The 13,290-nt window shown below is 44.4% G+C and overlaps 1 protein-coding gene across 1 annotated transcript in view; it reads right to left on the minus strand.

Moving 5' to 3' along the window:
• LOC147747647 (ferric reductase 1-like) overlaps positions 1-13,290 on the minus strand; it is a 400,432-nt gene that overhangs the window by 227,514 nt on the left and 159,628 nt on the right. The window contains exon 6 of the mRNA XM_086954577.1: positions 5,735-5,798. Coding sequence (XP_086810703.1) covers positions 5,735-5,798 — 64 coding nt within the window. The remainder of the gene's footprint in view (positions 1-5,734; positions 5,799-13,290) is intronic.

Consider the following 13,290-nt stretch of genomic DNA (forward strand, 5'->3'; position numbering starts at 1 on the left):
GCCATCCAGGCGGGAATGGGACCAACTGTCTAGCTGTCGAAGGTCCCTTAATCACAACTGTGTGCACATCATCAGTAACACGCACACTCCCTTGTGTTATTCACCTTTGTGTCTTTGGCACTCTGAAAGGACGGAGATAAGGATTACTAGAGCGAATCCGAGGTCCACTTTTGGGTATTGAGGTAATATTATATGTTAAGGCCCCGCAGCCATACCACAAATACATTTTCCATCTTGCTACAAGTAGCCCCTGTCGCCATTATCAAAATCAGTCCCTCCATCTTCTAGGAGATTTTAAAAATGTAGAGTGATTAGTGATTTGGAAAAGCATGAATTGGTGCATTAATAGCCTTTTTTTCCGTGCGTGAATAAATTGCCCCCCCCTCAGCTCGGCAGAGATATTTATGAACAGTCACTGTTGTGTTTGCCATGCCCAAGGGGGATACTGGGCAGTAAGACGGGTCTGCTCGGCTCTGTTTACCGCCTGCTTTGACAGAAGCGGGTTTTCAGGTGTAAAACACGTTTGCCTGGTAATTCCAGGCAGATTAAATGTTTTTTCCATCCACCTCAATGGGCTGTAAAGGTCTCCCAAAGAGAGCTCAAGCTTTTCCTTGCCAGATAATACCGGACATTTTAGAAGTGGGTCATAGGAAGGAAATCTGAAGAGGCAGAAGCACCCTCCCACTGGTTTATTAACTGTTTCGGGATGCATTGATACTGCTGTCAGAGGTTTGCTTGTGACACTTCGTCCTGGATGGCACGCCTTTTGTGTATTATGGTCCCAGGTGTGGTTTATGGTCTCAAGCGTCCCTCAGCAACGTACGTCATCCTACCCGTTAGAGCAAGCTGCAGACACAGCGTGAGTCAGCAAAGTCTTTGTTTACCGGAGCATCACTGTGTCCGGAGAACAGCATGCCGGGTAATGCGAACAAACGGTGCATTGTAACACCATAGGACTATAGACAGCAAGCCTTGGAAATGCAAATTGGTCCCGATGTGAAATGCATGGGAGCAAGTCACTGAAATGGGCAAGAAAGGCAGCAAATCACATGCAAGGGGCAGACTTAAAATCCAATCCAAGTAAGTGATTTATTATTGGCTAAAATGCTGCACATCAAGTGACTAAGCACTGCCTACTACATGATCTTGTGAAGTTGCCTAAGAACAAATAATGGTGCATCTACAGTCAGTTATCAGGGGTGAAGCGAGCAGCAATGGGGCACTAGGGCGTCATGTACGAAGTCACAGAGTCAAAACTACCCTAAACCACCAACTCCCACCCTACAACCAAAGTGTAATAGATGATGACATAGAACTGAATCCTATTGATCTAGACCCCACCAGCAACCTAGATCAAACACCTTCAGTGAGGCAGATGCAGAGCAGAGGGAGCTTCTTCATTGGCCCAACTCTAGATAGTTAAGAAGTGATGTTTCACTCTGCAACCTGTCTACCTGTTGACTGCTAGGCACTCTTCTTTTCCCAAACCCACCAGCATCACAAATATCACTAATACTATTGGTATTGCAATTTACTATTGGTATTGCTGTTACTATAATTAATAATAGTACTATCGTGTTTGCTATTGGCTTCACATTTCCTATTTGTAACATTAATGCTATCAATTTCAATATTACTGCTGTGTATTTGTATTGGTTTCAAAAATACTAGTTGTATTGGAATTATTATCAGAATTACTATTACAGTAACTAATGATTTTACTATCGGTCAGCAAATACCATGACTAGCACATTTTTGGTACAACTTTTACTATTGCTATTGTGTTTGGAGCTGCTATTATGAATATTCGTGGCATTTTGTTTACTGAATCGGTCTCTTTTTCTATTTTGCTAGCGCATTATGGGTAATTAGTTCAGTACCAGTCAAAGTTCGTGTGTGTGTTTGTGTGCGTGTGTGCGAGAGAAAGAGAGGAGCGAGACAGACAGAGAGAAGGACTAAGAGAAAGAGAAAAGTTCTAAAGTGGTAATGGTTCAAGAGAAAAAAAAGAGTGTAAGACGGGGGTAGTACCATTATTGGACTTGCACAATATTCCCTTTAGTGGCAGACCGATAGAGACTGTGCGTTTTTAATTTACTTGCTGCCAGCTCAAACAGAAATGGTGTGCAGAAGTTACACAAACCAGGATGAGGTTACTTATTAGTAAATGAAGAGAGAGACAAGGGGGAGAGAAAGTACTCAGTAGTCCTAAAGAAATAAAAATCAGCCAATAAGACTGGTCTTTCTAAAGGAGAATGAGAGAGAAGGTGTAACAGGCACAAACCTAGATAATCACAAAGATGTGGTTGGGAGGGGGCAACAACACATACATCATGAGAGATAGAAAGAGAATGAGGATTGAGTAACAAGCAAAAAACACATATTTAGAAAAAGATATAGATGCGCACAGAGACCACAAGCGCACAACGGAGAGCGAAAGAGACCGAGGAAAAAACAGTGGAAGCAACAGAATTACTATTACAGTAACTAATGATTTTACTATCGGTCAGCAAATACCATGACTAGCACATTTTTGGTACAACTTTTACTATTGCTATTGTGTTTGGAGCTGCTATTATGAATATTCGTGGCATTTTGTTTACTGAATCGGTCTCTTTTTCTATTTTGCTAGCGCATTATGGGTAATTAGTTCAGTACCAGTCAAAGTTCGTGTGTGTGTTTGTGTGCGTGTGTGCGAGAGAAAGAGAGGAGCGAGACAGACAGAGAGAAGGACTAAGAGAAAGAGAAAAGTTCTAAAGTGGTAATGGTTCAAGAGAAAAAAAAGAGTGTAAGACGGGGGTAGTACCATTATTGGACTTGCACAATATTCCCTTTAGTGGCAGACCGATAGAGACTGTGCGTTTTTAATTTACTTGCTGCCAGCTCAAACAGAAATGGTGTGCTGAAGTTACACAAACCAGGATGAGGTTACTTATTAGTAAATGAAGAGAGAGACAAGGGGGAGAGAAAGTACTCAGTAGTCCTAAAGAAATAAAAATCAGCCAATAAGACTGGTCTTTCTAAAGGAGAATGAGAGAGAAGGTGTAACAGGCACAAACCTAGATAATCACAAAGATGTGGTTGGGAGGGGGCAACAACACATACATCATGAGAGATAGAAAGAGAATGAGGATTGAGTAACAAGCAAAAAACACATATTTAGAAAAAGATATAGATGCGCACAGAGACCACAAGCGCACAACGGAGAGCGAAAGAGACCGAGGAAAAAACAGTGGAAGCAACAGGATTTTGGTGATTCAGCTTGTACAGTGAGATAGACAGAAGTGAAGGGAAGAGTGCGTGGGTATAGATAAAAAGACAGAAGAAGATTGGACAGAAAAAGAAAGTATCCCAAAGTATTGTAAAAGTAAGAAACAGCTTAGTTGGCTGGGTAGTCTGGTATAATCTAATAACATTTGGCCTTGAATTTCAAATTGAGACAATTCTTTTTATTCTTGCGCTCCCTTTCTTGATTGTATTTCTTTCAGTCGTAAATCGATAGTGTTTGTGGTGTCTAAGATATCAAATAGTAACTTTACAATGGCGGCAGAACAGAACACATAAAATGCTTTGGTCTTATAGTGCCTGTTGGGCTCCAGGAATGGAAAACTTTGGGGTAGTCACTGATCTATCAGGTCATCTCCAGGAAATGGATGAGCATTTGTCGTGTTTCAATTTTTGTAACTCCGGTCATGTGATCAATAAAAAATTTCGAGAAAGAGGGGGGTGGGTCACCTCCCAGCTGGGTAGGTTTCTGGCCTTGAAACACCCCCTTCTTTCCTGGCTCACAGTTGTGTCAGGGGTAGACATCAGGTAGGCCTTGTTATACAGCTGGAGAAGTGTCATGACTGAGCAGAATACAGGTTGCCAGGAAAGAATTGTTACCCAAGGTCTGGTGGCTATGGAAGTGGGGGTAAATCACAGACCTTGGGTAGGATGGACGCTCTCAGACAGAACCATCATATCCATTATATGTAAATCTGGGATTGTCTGATGCACCTGTTAGTCACCCTGAGCAGGGAAATAAGTCTAGGAATGTTCTGATAAAGATGTAAGGGTTTTGCAAGAGCTACTGTCACGCTGTGGCAGATGTCTGGTAATGGAGAGGTAATTTTATGTATCTGGTCAAACAGCCGAAACTGGCCACTCCTCCTGGCCAGAGGCTACTTACCAGTGAGTATCACTGTCCAGCCTGCATGACCAGTGCCTGCCCGTCCGATCGACATTTAACTTGCCACCAGCTATTTTCCAAACTATATACTATTCGTCCTTTTCTGCCACCCCTTTTAGGAGACCTTGTGGTCTGTAGAGACGCAGGAAGATGAAGAATTTGTAAAGGGATTCAGAGAATTGAGAGAAAAGTTTAGGAACCAGCCAAACTACTTATGGAAATTCTTTCTGACGAGTCATCCACTGGGAATCATGGCTGCTTTCTATGACTACTTTAGGGTAAAACGTGTTTTTCCTGGGGAATCTCTGCCAACGCAACTGAGCCATAGTTTAGATTCTGGGCCACAAGTCAGAACATTGGGCCCTCTTGTTAGCACAGAAGTGGTATCTTTGCTCAAACCATTCAGTGGCCCGACCCGGCCTCCCCATTCACCCGGCGACTGGATTCCTTACCTGAAACAGTCCTTCTGCTACAGGGGGCTCCTATCAGTGCAGAAGATAAATTGGTCAACCTTGGTTTCATTTTGCGACATCCATTCCACAACATGCAGAAACCACCATTATTACTTAACCCTTGCTGTGTGGCACATCTTCACAATCTTTTCCTCTCCAGCAATGGTTTGTGAGTTGTGCACTACCACACAGCAGTATGAATGAGTTCTAAACCACAGATCACTCTTTGTAAGTGAACTGTTGCGAAGTTTGAGTCTTAAAGAAAGCTTCCCTTGCTTAATATGTAAATATGCTTAACAACGCTTCCCTAGTAGGCTGAGTAATTAAATGTTTTTGATATACATCCAAACTCTTGAGAATTCATTTTAGGAGCTAGGGTTAATCCTTCGCTTTGTATACATTTTGTGATTTATGGTCCCAGATTTGAAGGTCCAGGATGTTTTCCATCTAGCAGATTCCCTGCCACGAACTTCGCCCTAGCGTCCCGAGACGGTAAAATGCAGCCACCGGTAGGGACTCCCCTGCCCACTTAGGAATTCCACGGTATAGGGTTCCCTGTCCCCAAAACGTCTTTGTGGGGGGCTTTTTTTTCCTCAGGGCAGCCCCCAAATCTGACCCCAGGCCAGGTAGCTATATCTGGCTTGTCACCCTCAGAGTGCATAACATCCTAGGGGCCTGCTGTCACTTGCCTGGTCACAAAACAAATGAGCAACAACCTGCTGCTACAAGAGTACTTGGGCATACATGGTACTACTTATGCTTCAATTTTACTTGATGTATTATGCAGGTTAGCTTATTGAGTCCATGCACCAGATCCTATAGCGTTTCCCTTAAAAAAGAGGGAACAATGTGAATTGTAGGAAGGATATATTTGTGATGCATAACCCTAGTACACTGTCTGCATCCTTAGTGTATACATATTGTTGTTAATGGGCTACCTACATATACTTAGGCCTCTGTGTTGAGGAATGGTCTTAAAGCGTTAACATAAACTCAGTATTTACATTGTAAGCAACAATGTATTCATATTTTTGGGAGTTTGAAATGTTTAGCATGGGTCCGAACACGCTCGAAGGCCAGCTAAAGCTCTACCTTTGAAACAGAATATACTTACTGCCTGGATGGTTTCACTTTCAACCCTCGTCCAAAAGGTACTGTAATCTTGAAGAAAGGTAACTCTGCAATAGAGGACATCAAACGCGTTACTTTTAAGCAGGTTGCAATCTCAAGCAATGTTGTAAATTATTTAAGACACAGTAGTTTCAATTGATAAAGTTAAAGCACGCAGGCCCCTTAAGAAAGACGTATTGAATAATAATTCAATTTTTAGTTTTCAGAAACCTGCCCCCGTCCATGCCACTTGCACCGGTTTTCTTTGAAGGCATAGCAAGTAAACTCTGCCAGGACACAAGAACAACCTGTACAAGTGGCTGTATTCCTCATGGCATGGGGCTCCAGGTCTACAGATGAAATGGATAACATTTCCACTTCTTAGTGCTAGCTTGGGGCCAGGGCTACGCTGAGAACGCATTGTGCTTAGTTTAGTCAATACATATCTGAAAAGCAATGATGTGCAACCCAAATCAAAATTATGGATCACATTCCTCCCTCAATCCTGGCCATCAAAAAGAGAACAAAGATGAGGGATAAGAGGAAAACAGTGATGTGGCTATTATTGGTATACACTGGCCTCTCACCCCACTGCTAAAGGGACAAGGACACAGCCCTAAAGCTGTAGACATCATGTTAACTTGATAAAATTGGGTGGCCTAAAATCATTCCACTGGTCCCTAAACCCAAAACCTAAAAAGTATGGAATATAGTTAGCATTCATACAGGTCACAGGTCTTTGGCACAGGCATGGGTGATGTGCATGACTGGAAACGGCCGCTACAACGCGGCCGTTTCCACGCATAACCATAACCATGCATGCATTACAAAGCATGCGTGGTTACAACGAATAGCCTTTACCACGCATACCTTTACTACGAGATACGCAGTAAAGGCATGTGTGCTAAAGAAAAAAAAAGGGGGGGGCTTGGGGGTGTCTCCCACCCCAACCAAAAAAAGCGTGAGTTAAAAATGGGGGCTTGGGAGGGGCACCCCCGGCGTTGTTAGAGGTAACGGAAAGACATTTCCGCTTCCTCTAAACAATGTGCAACGTCACCTCGGAAGATCAAAGAGAGGAAAGGCAAGGAGGAATGAGGGGGTGGTGTCGTGCATGGGTAAATTTAAAGGGTAAATTTTTAGTGTGATATCCTTTAACAAAAAAAATGCCATTAACATGCATAGTTTAGCAACGAAAAACGTTGTAAAAGTATGCGTGTAAAAGGCATTTTCGTGGTAATGCCGCTGACCGCGCGACACGCAGGGGAGCATTGGCGGGACAGCGCCCTAGTCCCACACGACGGGCGAGCAGAGCGTGTAGTGCGTCAACCCCTCTGAGCCGCCCTCCCCGCCAACAGCCAATAGGGAGGGCTCACCTGGGGAAGGGGGCGTTCCTTGGAGTATAAAGCAGGCCCAGCAACCAAGCTCGGCCTCTTTTCCCGCGCCTGGTTCCCTAGGCTCTGCGCTGATCCGCCCCCCGCATGTGCTGCATGTCCGGTCCCTGTTGCGGTCGTGCTGCGCCTGCCGGTCTGCCTGCCTCGCTGTACTGGTTTTACGTCGGGTTTCTTCGACGGGTTGCAGTGAGTGCTGGCTTGTTTCCCGAGCCCGTCTGCAGGCGAGGCTTGCGGGGCTCGGGAGGGGGGGATGAAGGAAGGAGTTTTGTGCGGCGGGTTGTGTGGAATGGCGCTTAGTTGTGTACGTGTTCGGGAGGGCCCTGGGTGGTCGGTGCGGGGCTTCAGCGAGAGCTGCATCTGTGCGCATCTGCGAGCAGGAGTGCTTGTGTGCTCTGCATTGTCCATGCCGGTGTACGGGTGAGGCAGCTTGAGCCTTGAAAGAGCTCGGGCATTGATTCATAGGCTAGCAGAGTGATTCCCGGGGTGAAACAGACGAGCTTTGGGGGCGGGCGGGCTGGCCTTCCTGGGGGGGGGGGGGGGGTCTTGGGCTGAGGTTTCCAGCGGCGCTTGGCGGCGGGTTGGCCCTCCCCCCTCCATATCATGGGCCTATGTGGCAGGGCCAGGCGCTTCGTGGTCTTCCCTAGGGGGAGGGGTAGCAGCGACGCCTTGCAGGCGCATTCGCACCCCCTTCCCCGTCTCGATATGGCCCGATCGTCCATGGTTGTCGGGGCTCTCTGCCCGATGCCTTGATTGGGCGGACGGTGTCCTAGGAGGGACAGGTTGCGGACACATGGGATGCTTGGCAGGGGTGGTTGGCGGTGGCGCGCGGGTTCCTCTTCTGCCGCGCCCCCCGCCCGAAGTTTGCTGGGCACATGCAAGAATGTGTGAAGTAATGTCAATCTTGCATGCTATACATTGCCTTCAAAGTGTGGGCGATTGTGAGCGAAAGATACTGTTCTTAATACGCAAAAGGAGCGTCATACTCGATAACTTTTCTGTGATGTAGATTCAACAAACGGGCGATCGTGAAATGACATTCTGCTTTAATCAGACAAAAGAGACATCGTAACTTCCCCCATTATGTGTGTTCCCCCTTGGTATCTCAAAACGGAAACAGTAGCCCTAGCGTTTGGCCAGCTAGAATGTGTGATGTAATGTCCATCTTGCATGCTGTACTTTGCCTTGAAAATACGGGCGATTGTGAGCGAAAGGTCTGCTCGGAAGTCCGTTGCTGTGGGCTGAGCACTGGCACTATCTAGTGTGGGGCGGCCTGTGATAGTGCAGTTGGTGGAGCGTCAAGGAACTTTGCCTTCGGGATGATGGACGCGGGTTACTTGTCGTGAGCAGGAGTCCGCCGGTGTGGTCGATTATGGCGGGCAGGGTTGCTTTGGTTGTGCTCGGCAGGTCTAGCATCGCTACTACTACTCGTCTCAAGCAGGGTCGTGTGCATTCGTCATAATGATCTTGTGGGATCTAATCTGCCAGTTATGCAGTTATTCAAGGATATTAAAAAGTTTATGTGCAAGAATTAGATGTGTTTTGACAAAGTTGGCATCAGTGATGGTCTCGTAAGAAGTTATCTTTGTGCGCCGGTTTATGTATCCCAAGATTTGCATGTCTTTACGAGTGGGCTGTGGGTCTTTTCTCTAAAGGTGCATTTTTCAATGAGAAGCCTTTGTTTGATATTGGAATTTTATTTCAGTGTTGATTTGAAAATCTTTATTGCATCAACAGTTCACAATGTCCTTCAACATCTTCCAAACCTTGAGAATGCACAGGCTTACACCACTTGGTTTAAGTCTTCATTATTACGAGAAGCTGTTACCCGATTAAAATGTCCTTTCATTTTGAGTGGCTCCGATTTCGAGGTGCTGGTTTTCTTCTGTTTGGTGGGACCGTATCAGCCAGTTGCTCGCGTGCCTGGCTTGGCCTCGGGTATCTCTCCCTTTCGGGAAGGTAACTTTCCCCAGTGCCTGAAGGAATAAATCTTCAAGACGTGCACACTTTCTCACGCTCGCTCAAACTGCGTGGGCGTCAGGCGGTTTCGTTCAGTCAGGTAGGTCGGGTTTCAGCGCGCCTACCTCGGAGCACTATCTGCTTCATGCGTTGTGGTAGCTAGAAAGCGCCAGCTGTAAAAAGGTTTTCAGAACACTATTGTAAGTGTCCCGATAGCGTTGTGGCCGAAGTTTTGTAAAGTCGATAGTTTATAGTATGGAACGGCGAACCCAAGGTGTAGTCTTTTATCGTGTGTTAAACTTGTTGGAATGTCTTTTTAGTTACCCCTATATGCGTCGCAGTACTAAATCTGCAAACTCTGTTCATCCACAGTGTTTGGATGAAAGGAAGACCCAAACGCTTCTTTACTTCTTTCGGATTGCAATTTTATAATTATCACTTCAAAGTTGTCCACGTTTTAAAATCCTTGTTTGTCGAAAATTCGAAACCGGGTTCTCTTTAGATAAGGTGTAGGGAATGTTTGTTTCATTTATAGGTCTACTGTAGAATTTGACTGAGGTAGAACAACCGCCAGAAAATACCAGATGTCCCGTCCTCACGGTTTTCAGTGCATGACGCATTCATTATTCATTGGTATTTTAAATGCAGCAGTTTGAGCTATATTTGATCTTGCAAAGAAGTCCCTTAAAACGCCGGGCGTAGCAAGAATTATAATTGCCATCTCATAAAGCTGTAGAAGGAAAGGAGCCCTTTGCTGTTCGAAGCGATTCACGCCTTACGTCGCCGCTTGTTCATTCCCAGCTATTGCTTGCACGCAAGGAAATGCACTATCAGCAGCGCCCAGATAATGATGCCGTTTAGGAATCTGTTTTAAACTATTATCGTATAGATTTTATTTATTCCTTAACTTACCCATTGGATGCCTTTCTCAGCTTTTAGCATCTTTCCTTCAGTCCTATACAAATGCACTCGATAGGATCACGTTTATGGTCAATTGTTGCCTTATCGACTTCTAGGAATCTTTAGTCAGTCTGCAAAGCGCCACAGTTTGAGAGTTTTTTCTTGCAACTGACAAACGCAGGAATTCAGAAAGGAAACTCCAGTATCGTTTTGTGTTAATCATTATTTTAAAGTACCTACGTTATAACTTGGTTTACTTTACCACAAAAGGGGTCATTTATCCTACTAAATAGGCACAACTGTGATCTCTATTCAGTTCTTGGTCTTCTAACATGCATCGGTAAAAGTGCTAGACATAAGACAGACATTTATATGTCACACGTAAAAAGACCGAATATATGACTGTCACACATACCTAGCTCAAACTTCGACAGCTATGTATAGGTATGCTATTCTTTGAAAATACCAGGGGTTAACTTGTTTCGCAGTTAAAATGTATATTATGTATGTGTCAGTGCATATTTAACTTACATATAAGTCTCTAGTCTATGGTACAAAGGTGTAACATGGGCACCGCACATTAGGTGTTTACATTATGTATCTCCGATTGTCCCTCGGGTTGCTGCCATCACGAAGGCACAACTTCATTCAAGCACAGCCTAAAGATTCAAGAGTTTTTATTTATATGTGCCTAACCTTGCTTATGTTTACAAACTCTGAGCTTACAAACAGTCCTGTTGGGCATGTGTGAGTTTAATAGACGCGCCCGGCAATCAGTTTCGCGCGTTGATCGACGGTTGGGCTGCCCTGTAGTTTACATCGTGAACTGTTCGCAGTATAGCAACAGGGCGCCATGGCTTCGGAGGGCTTTGCTAAATTACGGGACCCATTGTTCTATTCCTGGCATGGTCCCACTTTCACCACCAGGGCTTGCAGATGCTTCATAGATGTGTTTTTGAGTACGTTCTCCTGGGTAACTTGTAATATTACTAAATTATATTAAATCATATGTAAGTTTCTAAGAGGTATTTTGAAGTATCTCGGGGGCGCACGTCCTGGAAGATACCATTCCAGGTCCGTTCGGTTCCCTGACTTTCTATTCTGCTGCGCCACGATATCACCCTTTCAAAGTCCCAGCAGGTGGGGCCTTTAATCCGATACTAAAGTTTCTGAAATTTGAGGTCAACAAGTGGAGCGTGACCAGTCAGCACCCACAACAGGCCCAGCGATGTCATGAAGCGTTAAACTTCACAAGTGCGACACGAGGTCATAATTCGAAATTAAGAGTATCCCCAAAGTAAACATAATTTACCAAACGGGTCTTTTGAAGTGGCCTTGAGTAATCCCCTCAGTAAAGGGACTGGCATCATTGTTTATAATGTCACGCATGTTTGCCATAGGGATTAAAAATCTTTCCCTGGCTTGTCAGCTGAGCTACACATCTGTGATACAGCCTTCATCGGTATGATGGAGAGTGAGATATGAAACATTAAACCATCGCAGCGTTTTTTACACTTCCCTTCCAATAAAATCTATCTGTGGTGAAGTTCAACTATGCGAAGTAACTTCAAGCATAAAACTTAATAGATCTGGTGGGTAGGACACGGGAAAAAATATTTTAAAGGGGGATTAATTCTGCAAGCATAAATCCAAATGTGTCTAACTCGCACATGTAATCCTAAAAGGTACTGCAGTATTATGCAGTAAACCACATCACTTCAGGATTGTCCATTTCGGATGTTTTGCATCATTAATGCAATATCATTCAACTAAACGTGCCAGCATTCTGAAATAGCACTCTATCCTTACAGTATATTTTGCCCTTATTTTAGTCCGGGTCCAATGCCACTGAAAGCATCACAACATCCACCAGGTAACCATTATGACGCAAAGGTGTCTTCATGTTTTAAAGCGAAGTGTATATGACAATTCAGGCTAGCTTATGTGTCTTCCTTACTGACTACGTCACACATCTGCTTAGTTTTAATTTAACAGTTCCATCGTTAGGTCGGAGCGAGTTTATGTATACATTGAGAATGCATCCATTTGTAGGTGTGAGCTCTGGTGGTACATACATGGCGGAGTGTGCGGTGGAGTGACATGGAGCGCACAGTGATTGATACGTATGTAACAGATTATTAGCTAATATATCTGGTTGTACTAGCAGTGCAGAGACAGGCTCAAACAAAGTTGGAATTATGGCATATTAAAAATGTCGTTTAGGGGCACAAGTCGAAACCGCCCCTGAACTTGTTTTCATCAAGGAAGCAATACATGCCCGACAAGGCTTTGTGATGAACAACTGTAATAGCTCACTGTCGCCACCTTCTGGCTATCTGGCTATCAGCCCCTTACAGAAAAGGAATTTGTTTTAACGCACATATGTTCAAATATGATAGTAAAGATTCTGAACACCAAGTGCTCTAGCAGTGGGCACAGCCCCTTTCCTGGCTCTCACTATAAAAATCGATTGTGCAATGCATGGTCGGCAAGCACGTCATCCTGAATGAGGCAGTCCATTTGCTCGATGTCAACTTTTTGTTCATTTAATTCATTTATGTGTTTTTTTTATTTTTTATATAGCACGGACGTTACCCGAAGGCGGAGCTCTTCACAATAGGTACAAGAAATGACAGGGAATAATCGTACAAAAGCACACGTTAAGTTATATGAGGTAAAGTGACAATTGTGAAGCAAACAAAATACATGAGGTAGCAAACAGTGCATTGCAGAAGGGATACGTGATAAGTGTGCAGGTTGCAAGAGAGACAAAGTACGATTGGAGGTAAAATACTGCAATATGTGCTAGACACTCAGGCCTAGAACAAACGTAATGTAGGCGATGGTGGCACTTGTGCAAGCAGCAAAGGCAAACAACGGTTACAAGGGAAAATACAGTATAATTAGAGGTGAAATACTGCAATACAACAGAACTGGGAATGACATTTGACGGCTACGGGCATCTGCTAGTTCGTGCTCTAACCAATCTCAAATAACGATCTTGCAGTGAGTTGCCAGGACATTCACTGTCATGATTATTACAGCACTGAACATGTCTTTCACAAGCCCACCACTTTGATTGGACAAATATCACTGGTTTGCCATTATCAGCAGATACAATAATGCAAATAGTCACCTGCCGATCCCCCGTATAATATGTCCGGACAAAAACAACTAACTGCCAAGGAATCTCTGTAAGAGGTGTGGCTTTTGTAACTAAGGGCGTGGCCTAAGAACCGTATCTAAGCAATCCCCATCAGAGGTGCGGCTATGTAACTAAGGGCGTGTCCTAAGAACCGTTCTAAGAATTCTC

Source organism: Lissotriton vulgaris, chromosome 1_1 (assembly GCF_964263255.1).
Source record: "Lissotriton vulgaris chromosome 1_1, aLisVul1.2, whole genome shotgun sequence".
In the NCBI taxonomy this organism is placed as follows: domain Eukaryota; kingdom Metazoa; phylum Chordata; class Amphibia; order Caudata; family Salamandridae; genus Lissotriton; species Lissotriton vulgaris.